The 11,307-nt window shown below is 43.9% G+C and overlaps 1 protein-coding gene across 1 annotated transcript in view; it reads right to left on the bottom strand.

Annotated features, from left to right (window-relative positions):
* Positions 1-8,189: 8,189 nt before the first annotated feature.
* The window catches only part of Gpatch2 (G patch domain containing 2), a 157,040-nt gene continuing 153,922 nt past the window's right edge, over positions 8,190-11,307 (bottom strand). The window contains exon 9 of the mRNA XM_006497199.4: positions 8,190-10,833. Coding sequence (XP_006497262.1) covers positions 10,806-10,833 — 28 coding nt within the window. The 3' untranslated portion in view covers positions 8,190-10,805. The remainder of the gene's footprint in view (positions 10,834-11,307) is intronic.

Here is an 11,307-nt window from a genome sequence, read left to right as displayed (position 1 = left end):
GAGAGGTTGGCTACCAGCACGCGCCACGTTGTTACTGTACATCATTCTAGATCTCAACAGATCCTCAATAATTTATTCATTTGCTCAAAAGAGATTGCTGTTGAGTACTCTCCTACTGTGTGCCAAAGAATGCCCGTGTATAAAAAATTAAAAGGCATGGAGGTGGGGGACTGGGGGTGTAGCTCAGGGTCTAGTGTGCTTCTCTTAGACGCATGGAGCCCAGGGCTTGATCCCCAGCATGGCATCAAACAGGTGTGGTGGTATGCAGCTATGAATACAGCAGGGAGGGGCAGAGGAAGCCTACCCACAGGGGGAGAGTCACCCTCTGTAACATAGAGAGTTCAAGGCCAGCCTGGACTACAGAGGACCCTGTCTCAAAAGACAGAAGAGAAGGATGACTGAGGAAAGGGAAGAAGAGAGAAGAGGGCATGGAGCCCACACAGAGAGGCTCCTCCAGAGGGAGATCCCCAGCCTGGCGATCAGGCCTTCAGTGTCTTCCAGGGGCCAGATACGCTTGGCTCCTGTCCCTCCACGGCTGCACTTTCACAGCCAGGCAAAGTGGATGCTCTCCTCAAAAATCCTGCCTGACTCTATCATAAGCTGGAGAACATTTAAAAAGATAGGTCCAGTTGTTTTGTTTTTTGTTTGCTTTTGTTTTTCCAGAGGAGTAGAGGCAGCACTTAGCCACTGCATTTCGAACTCCTTGCCTCTGGAAGATGGGGCCCAACAGTCTTGTCATCAGCTTCCTTTGCAGGCTCCTGGCCTCTGCTCATTCAGTGCCTGCCTGTATTATCCTGCTCCGAGCGTCAGCATTGCCAGGCCACCCTCCTGCTGACTGGTCTCTGCCCTCACAAGTCTGTCTTCTGGGTCTATCCAGGTAAGCTCTTCAGCTCTAGTTGGAGGGTATGCAGGCCGTGTCATTCTGGTATTGCAAAGACTATATAAAGACTCCTTCAGGCCACCTCAGAAGGTCATGGAGTCATGCTTGTTGTAGGCCATGCTAGGACTCTCAAATTGTGATAAGAAAAGATGTCTATTCCCTAGCCTGAGCAGGGATGGGAGGTGCCCAGTTCAGTGTTTCTTTCCTGGTCATCTCTGGCTGCCCCCAAGTGCCACTGCTCAAATTCTGGTATCTTGCTGTCCCATCAGGGTGACATAGAGGAAAAATTCACAAGAGACAGGAAAAAAAAAAAAAAACCTGACAAAGCTGAAGAGCGCTTGCTTCTCCACAGCCTCTTGAATCTCCCTGCCTGGGCTGCCAGGTGGGGGTTGTGATTAATGAAGAGATGTCAGAGCAAGAATTCTTGTAGCTACGATGAATGTGGATGGATTTCTTTGAGAATTAGTTGGGGCTGAATGGGAGGAAAGGCAGAGAAAGGAGCCTGTCATGGCTGCGAGCCTGTCATGGCTGCCAGCCTGTCATGGCTGCGAGCCTTGGCTGTGCAGCCATTGACTGCCACCCCATCCCACCTGCATCTCTCAGCACCCACACCCTCCAGCCCTCCAGTGGAGCCGCAAGCCACCTCCCCTGTTATAAATAGCAGCACAGATGTTGACAGAAAAATGCTCCCTTAATTACCATACAAACTGCTCTACTTGAGTGAGCCGCTTAAAGCAGCCTCCAAAGGAAGTTCACTCAAGCAATTCCGCAGATTACAGCTAATGAACAATATTTCCTCGCACCTATTTAGTGCTCATTAAAATGTAAAAGCCTTTCACTTCAAACAGACGCACAATAAATAATTCCGCTCTCCCTTTCTGTCTCTGAGCAGCTAGGAACAGGAAAGAGGGCGCTGAAGGAGCGAGGCTGGGCAGGGAGTGGCTTGGAAGAAGACAGTCTGGCAGAGAAGGGAGATCCAATAATCACGGGGGCTCCTGAATACCTCTTCGATGCGCCTCTTTCCTGGTAGGAGGCATGTGTGCATTTGGAAATCAATGGAGATTTGGAGATCCCATGACTGGACACACAGCCTGTAACCAGTCATGAGTGAAGGTGGTCAGCAGAGAAAACCCACCATGAGCAACATGCCAACATTTGGAAGTAGATTGGGGTGGTCTCAAGATAGGGTGGGGCGTAGGAAGCCCAATACATTACTACATGGTTCTTAGGACTGCCCCGTGTTTAAATTTACCTGTCTGTCTGTCTCTCTGTTTCTTTCTTTCTTTTAGGTTGAATATTCATAGCCTAGACGTTTAGTGATCATTTCTATAGTTTGAGATGCATAGCAGGTAGCCCTTGAGTTGTTATTTGCCGCAGGAAGAACATAAGGAAGCTATGAAATGTGCTTCTATTCTTGCAGGGCCATGCATCTCCCCCCAAGGCCCTTTGATCACGTGACCCACAGAGCACAGCAGCTGGTGTGAGCCCGGAGGAGGTGGTAGGAAAGAGGGTGGGTAGTTTTCACTTTGTGCATGATCAAACCTGATGACAAACACTCTCTTTCTTTTTAGAGCAATGAGCAGAAAGCACGTTAGCTGTTAAGATCTCTGGCTTTCTAGGTGTAGCTAATCTTCAGGCTGAAGTGGATTCGGTTTCGGTCAGTGTGTAAACTGGCCTCTGGGAATGTCTGTGAGGGTGTTATGAGTGAGGTTGAGCTGACAGGGGAATATCCAGTCTAACAGTAGGTGACACGGTTTCGTGGGCTGGGATCCTAGACTACACCGAAAGCAGAAAACAAGCTGAGGACCAGCACTTGTCTGTGCTTCCTGTCTGCGGGCCCATGATGACAGCCACCTAGCTCATGCTCCACCCACTGGCTTTATTGGACTCTAGCCTCACACCACTAGTCAGATAATCCCTTCCTTCTTTAGAGTGTTTTGTCAGATATTTGGGGACAGCAGTGGAAAAGGTAACTCCTGTAGTGGTAGAAATGGTTTACTTGTGAATGAAGGGCAGTGGGGTACGTGTGTAGGCATGCAGAGGTCAGAGGATAACCTTCAGATAACCTTCAGGATAACCTTTTCCTTTACCCTGTGGGTCCTAGGGATTGAAGTCTGATCTCTCAGGTTTGGCAGCAAGTGAGTTTACCCATGGAACTACCTTGCTGGCTCCCTTTAAATGTTTAAATTTAGTGAAAGATCCCAAAGGAAAAACATCATTTAAAGTTCAATCAGATGATCAAAAATACCAGGTTTTGTTGTAACTCTGACTCACTGATACAGCGGCACTGGAGGGCCCTGCCAGGGGTACAGAATTGAAATAAAAGTCTGGTGCTCACTACACTAACCGCTGTTAGGAAGCTGTAGGCTACAAGGGCTGTAGAGGCCAAGCCAGGTCTAGCTGGCATACCATTCTAGCCATTCACCAGTTACTCGGGGACTTGTTGCTTCGTTGTCTAGTCCGAGACAGAACCAAGCGCTTACTGGGGAACGGCAGGTAGGTGTGGAAGCAAAGAGGACCAAGCGTGAACCTGGCGCTCACTGCTTAAGATGAAATCAGTCTGTACTTGGCTTTCAACTAAGGTCATTTGAAAACGGTCCTCAACACCCATCTCATTTGCTTTTTATGCTTGCCAATTTAGTGTTGTATTCAAAGTGATTAATTAGTTGATACTGGAGTTTTATTAGGTAATCTTTCTGTCAATCAAAAATCACCAGGGTTTTAGGGCAGAATAAAGGGCACCCAGGAATTTTATAAGAACTTACCTCATTATTATATTGGTAATAAGCACAATATTAAAACTAGAGAGTATAGAGTTAGTTGAGATAAGTGTGTGTTGATCAGAATTATTTGGCTCTCTTGAATATTTATGGTTTATTTTCTATTAGGGTAAATTATTTTTAAAATATGAACCAGCCCTTCTAATTTCTTTGTCTCACTACAGATTAAATAGTGTTTTGATTTTTCTTCTCCTTCAGACCCACAAAAAGATGGGACATGTTTTAGCAGAAGAAAACATTGGCTTAAAGCTATGCAATATCATAACTAAGCTGAATCAAGGGTTTCCAAAACTCCTAGGAATCTAAGGTAATGTAGAGTGGAGAGGCTGAGGCTAGCCCAGGTCACATCTTAAGGCCTCTTGTGAAAAAACAATAAAATAAAGCATTTTTTAAAAGCTAGGAACACATTCACATTGTACTCCTGTAGACCATGAACAACAACCAGGGTGAATTTTTATATAGTGAGTGGTAAGAGCTCTGTGCAAGTCTTTCCATCACATGTATGAGTGTGTTCTTACATGCAGTTTGTCCTACTGATATTGCTTCTTTGTGCTCCTAGAAAGAGCACGCACACATTGAATGAGGTATAATCCCAGAAGGCTGATGCAGGAGGATAACTACAAGTTCAAAGCTATTAAGAGCTATAGATTTCTAAGCTAGCCTGGCATACAGAATAAGACTGTCTCAAAACAAAACAAAACAAAACAAAACAAAACAAAACAAAACAAAACAACCAAAAAAAGAAGAAAACAAAAACATGCCACAGGTCATGACCAAAAGAGAAAATTACTCTTTAGGAGTTTTTCACTTGCTCCATTTTCCCTCCTGTTACTATCCTACACTTTCCAAAAAATAGATTTCGTCCCCTTACTGTGAATAGCAATATCTAAAAATATCCACATAGGTCTCAGTGAGGCTGAGCACTGCCCCTGCTACTGTCTTAACATAAAAGGACTTAAAAATTAAATGATAAAGTGTAGTCACATTTTTATTGGAGTTTTCATAGGAATAATTCTAAAATGTTAACATGTTTTCCCCCCAAGGTTATCCTTGCTTTTAAACCAAAAGTGTTTGTCTTGCCCTTTGTATGGATGCTTATTTCTTGAGGACTTCATTGAGCAGCTTACCTAATGCTCCTCAGAATATTTCCTCAGATAGGATGAAGGAAACCACCTGGAAAAATACCTACAAATTTAAATGGGAAACGCAAAATTGTGTTCAAACACAGCACAGGGCAGTCATAATTCTGACAGTTTCTGCCCTTTTCTGAAGTGTGGAGTATAGTGAGTAGGGAAGAGGCAATGAACAGTGTGCAGTGGGCAGTGTGAGGTATGCAGTGGGCAGTGGACAGTGTGAGGTGTGCAGTGGGCAGTGTGCTGTGTGCAGTGTGAAATGGGCATTATGCAGTGTTCTGTGGGCGGTGGGTGCTGTGTGGTGCGCAGTGAGCTCCGACAGTATGCAGTGAGCAGTATGCTGTGAGCAGTGGGTAGTGAGCAGTGTCCTGTGGGCAGTGAGCAGTGTGCTGTGGGCAGTGAGCAGTGTGCTGTGGGCAGTGAGCAGTATGCTGTGGGCAGTGTGCTGTAGGTGGTGTGCAGTGAGGTAGGCAGCATGCAGTATACAGTATGCAATGAACTGTGAGCAGTGTGCAGTGGGCAGAGTACAGTGGGCAGTGTGCAGTATACGGAGAGAAACTGCTGGAACAAATGCATCTTTTCTCTCTCAACAGTCTGGGTAAGCTCAGGTTTACCTAGGTGGCTCAACAAAAAAGGAGCCACTCTATGCCAGGAACTCAGAGCATCCTTCACATTACCTCTCAATTCTTCCCAAATGCATAAAAGAAAGTATTCTTTTATTGATTTACAAAGAGCCATATAAATATAAATATGTCGCGATTGGGGAATTGTAAATTCAATCTCAGGCCGACTTTGTGATCAGCCTAGAGTGGATCTACAGAGAGACAGGGAGTCAAAGTGTTACAGATATGATAGCTCTGGGGGAAATTTTCCAGAGATCATTCTGAAAGTCAGCCTGCCCAAAAAAAAAAAAAAAAAAAAAAGGTGGGAGCTGGGGTGCTCTGTACATTGTGTTCAAAGTATGTTTCCCCTTAAATAACAATACATTATTGAATAGTTCTTACATTCACCCTCCCTCTTTTTGCCTGTCTAGATTTTCAGAAGAGTCATTTGGAGCCCCTTAGAGTTATGGTTTTATGTATGTGACATGAAATGGTAATATAGGCTGTCTTGGCACTTGGAAGGGAGAGAAACAAAAATTGAGCAAGCTATCTTACTTGTCTCATTTGCCTGGTCCATCATCACAAAGCAAATGAGTTGTTTAGTTGTAAGCTTTCCAAAGGATTGTAATAAGCGTGTTTGGTCCGTAGGCAGCAGGGTGCAGGCTGCCCGCATCCCCCCTCCTGTGTTAGATGGATGATGCTGGTAGCGAGTGGACACACGCATCCCGCCTGAATATGAACAACAGATTTGTCAGTGTGTGACAGGCTGACAGCCCAGCTCCCAGCTGCTTGTCCACTGTTGTTATATCAGCACCTTGTCTGAGTGTTCAGCAAAGAGGCAGTCTGCTTCCTTCATTCATAGGAGGCAGGTTGCAGGGTTGCTCTTTTAAGAAAAAGAAAGAAAGAAAGAAAGAAAGAAAGAAAGAAAGAAAGAAAGAAAGAAAGGAAGGAAGGAAGGAAGGAAGGAAGGAAGGAAGGAAGGAAGAAAGAAAGAGAGAGGGGGGAGGGAAGGAAGGAGGGGGAGAGAGAGAGAGAAAGACAGAAAGACAGACAGACAGACAGACAGACAGACAGACAGACAGATAGATAGATAGATAGATAGATAGATAGAGAGAAAGATCTAGTTCTGGCTTCAGGCTGCAGTGCCACAACACAGTGAAAGATGATTTAAACCTCTCTGTGTTCTTCCAGCAACACATGGTAGACCTTAGAAGTCCCACCCTCCAGGTTAGGTTTCAAAACAAAGAAGGTAACTCAGAGTGCTCCACTCACTGGCTACACAGTGTCATCTCACAAGTTGTCTTGGCAGAACTGGCTTATGAAAGGAAAAGTCACACTTGACTTTGCTGAAGTGTAAGTTTGGTACACTCCCCTGAATACAGCGGGGGACAGGTTGAAATGTGACACTGAAAATCTAGTATGACATAGAAGACTTCGTGATGACAACCCAAGCTTCTCATTTTTTGCTAGTTGGGTGGTGGTTGATAATCACTATGAAAATATTTCATGACATACAAAAAAATTTCAGAAATGTGTTCATCAGAATTTAGTAGAATCGTGACAGGTACTGTTAAATATCCCAAACTTTTAACTGTGGTTTAAAATATGTAGAAATAAATTTGTAAACTTGGATCAAAGTGAAGCAATTGTGGAGTTTTAACATGTTTAAGAGAATAAATTAAAAATTATTTACTATTTTACGGTGTGTGCACGCACGTGCCTGTCTGAGTATATGCACACCACTTGTATGCAGGAGTCTCTGGAGGCCGGAAGAGAGCATCAGATCCCAGGGAACTGCAGTTACAGGTGGTTGTAAGCCATTGTATGGGTGCTGGGAACTGAACCTGCGTCCTCTGCAAGAGCAGCAAGTGCTTCTAACTGCTGATGTTTCTCCCCAGCACAAGAGAATGGATGACTTAAATATGTTAAAAGAAGGAAGGGGAGGAATTGGTGAATTTCAGAAGAAAAGTCCATTTACAAGCCAATGGAGATACTGTCTCAGCATCCTTGGCAGCTGGGAGCTGCCTGACTCCACACACAGTCTCTAACAGGAGGGTCACAGATGAAAGAATGGAAAAGGAATTGCATTTTATCTTTAATGGCTCCTTTCAAGCAGTTATGGTCTGCCACGTCATTAATAAGTATTATTTAAGAGTCCCCGAGTACACATTTGTACAGTATTTCCCTACAGACTTAGGAGAAACCATTTCAGGTTGTTGGATCAATAATTATCATTTCACTCAAGTCTGCTGTAACATGGAAAGCTGACTGGTATCATCCAACCACTGTCCTGGCTCACAGTAGATCGGCATCGGGCTTGGTAGGATCTGAGGGTTCTGCTCTCTAGAAGGCCTGAAGACCTGGATCACACACAAAAGTGTATCAGAATCCCTGTTTCCAGGGGTGGGGCACAGAAGATGACGGGGCACAGAAGATGACTGTGGCCTTGCAACTCTGAAGCTTCTTTATGCAAGTGTTTAGTTGACTAATACAATTATTTATTCATTCATTCATTCATTCATTCATTCAAAGATGGTGAGACAGAAATAGCAGAGCTGTTAGAAAACATCCACAGATGCTTCTGCACACTGTTCTGTGCATTTTACCCCTCCCTCCATGAGTTTGGTTGTGACCAAACTAGACGGTCACACACCTAGTTGCTTACAGCTGGTTAGCTCATACTTTTATGGAACAATATGATTAGGGGAAGACTCCTAAAAAATGCTACTGTAGGAGACTTGAAATATTCTTCATATGCTTGAGTGAAAAAGAAAACAGTTTAAAGAACATATTGAAATTATGGTGATTTGTGTGTTGGGGAGGATGTGTATCAATAATTAGAGTATCACACACAGACAAATAGATAACAGAGATGAGAGATAGCAGGAGGCTTAGCAGTGGTGACAGATGATTGATATATAGGTGATGCTAGAGATGGTAGATAATAGATGATACATAGGTGGTAGGTAGGTAGGGATGGATGGATATAGATGATGTGTAGGATAACAGATAGGCATATAGGAAGTTAAATGGTAGGTGATGACTGATGGGGATAATGAAGACAGAGTGGTAGATGGCAGATGATAGATGATCAATGATGATAGATTACAGATGTAGTTAGAGCGACAGACAAGATCCTTGGAAAATGTATACGTACAAACTATGGCATGCCAGAGGGAGGAACCTTTTGTTCTTTGTGGGTGACTTTGGGGTATTTTGAAGACTTTTTTCTATGATGACATGGCCATTTTTACCAAGGGAATACACTATTGGGATAAAATGCTGCCAGCAAAGGAGAGGACAATTGAAGGAAGGAAGGTCCCAGTTTGGCTCACCAGTACTCAGTCTATTTTCTGTGGTCTGTCTGTTATCGGTGTGATGTCATGCTTGAGATAGCAGAATAGGAAACATATCAATTAAAACTGAAGTTGGGGTTAGTGAATCGGCTCAGCATGTAAATTATTCATGCTGTGTGACCCTCAGGACCTGAGTCTGAGCTTCAGAGAACACAGTGGGAGGGTTAGGATTGGCTCTTGAAAGACAGACAGACAGACAGACAGACAGACAGACAGACAGACACACACACACACACACACACACACACACACACACACGGACAAACTTAAAAGCCTGAATCACCTTCCATTTGTTGTACAATATATAATTGGTTCATAAGCACATCAGATATTTAGACATTGAGTTATATAGCTTTTAACTATTAATTCTCCATTTTTCCTTTAAAATATGAAAAGAACTCTTCCATAGGGGCTCCGAGCTCAGTCCAATGGTGGGCTATAAATATCTGCATCTGTCTCAGTCAGGTGCTGGTAGAGCCTCTCAGAGGACAGCCATGCCAGTATCCTGTCTGCAGGCACAACATAGCATCAGCAATAGTTCTGGGGTTTGGTGTCTGAACATGGGATGAATCTCCAGTTGGGGGAGTTTCTGGATGGCCTTTCCTTCAGTCTCAGATCCATTTTTGTTCCTGTATTTCCTTTATACAGGAACAATTCTGGGTCAAAAAATTTGAGATGGGTGAGTGGCTCCATCCCTCGACTGGGGACCATGTCTTCCTACTGGAGGTGGTCTCTTTTCAGGTTCTATCTCCCCATTGTTGTGCATTTTGGTTAAGGTCATCCCCATAGGGTCCTGGGAGCCTCTCACTTCCCTGGGGTCTGGGACTTACTAGAGGTTATCCCTCCCCCCACCCATCCCACACTGCTGCATACTTCTATTCATTCTCCTGGCCCTCTGGGCTTCTCTCCTGTCTCCCCCTAATATGTGATTCAGCCCACCCTTTCCCTTCCCGTCCCCTCTCTCACCCAGGTCCCTCCCTTCTTCTCTCTGTGATTATTTTGTTTCTTTCTAAGTGGGACTGAAGCATCCACACTTGGGCCTTCCTTCTTGTTAAGCTTCATATAGTCTGTGAGTTTTATCATGGGTATTCTGAACTTTTTGGCTAATATCCACTTATCAGAGAATACATGCCTTGCATGTCGTTTTGGGTCTGGGTTACCTCACTCAGGATGATATTTTCTAGTTCCATCCATTTGCCTGCAAAATTTATGATGTCTTCGTTTTTAATAGCTGACTAGTATTCCACTGTGTAAATGAACCACATTTTCTGTATCCATTCCTTGGTTGAAGGGTATCTGTGTTGTTTCCAGCTTCTGACTATCACAAATAAGGCTGCTGTGAACATAGTACAGCACATATCCTTGTGAGCTCCATTTTTACGCTAGGCATCCATCTCGGTACCCACTAAGCCTTTATCTCTGACTCCACTCCCTGGAACACAAGTTCTCAGTAACCCTGACCCAGTGACCCCCACCCAAAAATGTATAGCTGTGACTATACTTGTTATATGGCTGCTTTCTTTCTCCTTTTCTTTTTCCTTCTTTCTTCTTTCTTTCTTTTTTGTTCTCTCTCTCTCTCTCTCTCTCTCTCTCTCTCTCTCTCTCTCTCTCTCTCTCTCTCTCTCTCTCTCTCTCCCTCCCTTTCTGGCTACACAGATATCCAAAGATTGTTTTGAGTTGCCTTAATCACTTCACTTGGCAGAACAGAGCAGACTTTCCTTGCTTGCATAGGCATGGAAGCTCTCAGAACAGAGCAATGAACACTAGTGCTCAGCTTGTTTTCTCTTCTCTTATACAGGAAGGATTGCCTTCAGGGTGTGGTGTCACCTACAGGGGGCAGGTCTTTCCACTTCATTGAACACAGTCATGGTAATTTCATACAGACACACCCACAGATATGCCTCATCTTTGCAGTCTCCAATTGAGACTCCCTCAGAAGACAATTCCAAATCCGGCCAAGTTGACAAATGTAATTGAAACAGTGCATAATTTATCTGTTTTATATTTTCTCCATTTTCTACGTTTCTTCTAGAGTGACTGGTGCATCATGATGATCAGGGACTTTGAAGAGTATCTTGCCACCTTCAAATAAAAGAAGACAGTGATCATAGAAGTTTCAGGTCAAAACTGCGCCTCTTCTAAAGGCAAAATGAGACAAGTTTTTGTTTATACCACATTTTCTTTTGAAATGTCATTCTGATTTAAGAGTCTCTTCTTTTGCATAACCCCGATGTTGTGAGGTCCTAACCAACTCTTTGGAATTAGTTGCAGTAGGCACACTTAAAATATAGTTGAAGCTGTTACATAGCATTGGTTATGTAACTTAATTCCAGTCGAGGGAAGATTTAACAAACCAAAATGTTTAAAAATTACTTTTAAGGACTGGAAAGGCGACTCGGTAGGAAAAGGTTCCTGCCGCCATGTCTGGTGGTAGGAGTCAGATCTATGGAACCACACAGCATAAGGAGAGAACCAACTCCTGAAAGTTGGCTTTCACCATGTTCCATGGTACATGGATTGCTTAAAGGCTACTGACCACCACAGAGAGAAGGCATG

The sequence above is a fragment of the Mus musculus genome, chromosome 1 (assembly GCF_000001635.26).
Source record: "Mus musculus strain C57BL/6J chromosome 1, GRCm38.p6 C57BL/6J".
Lineage (NCBI taxonomy): Eukaryota > Metazoa > Chordata > Mammalia > Rodentia > Muridae > Mus > Mus musculus.
The sequence above is the reverse complement of the archived record's forward strand: the minus strand, read 5'-3'. Positions and strand labels throughout refer to the sequence as shown.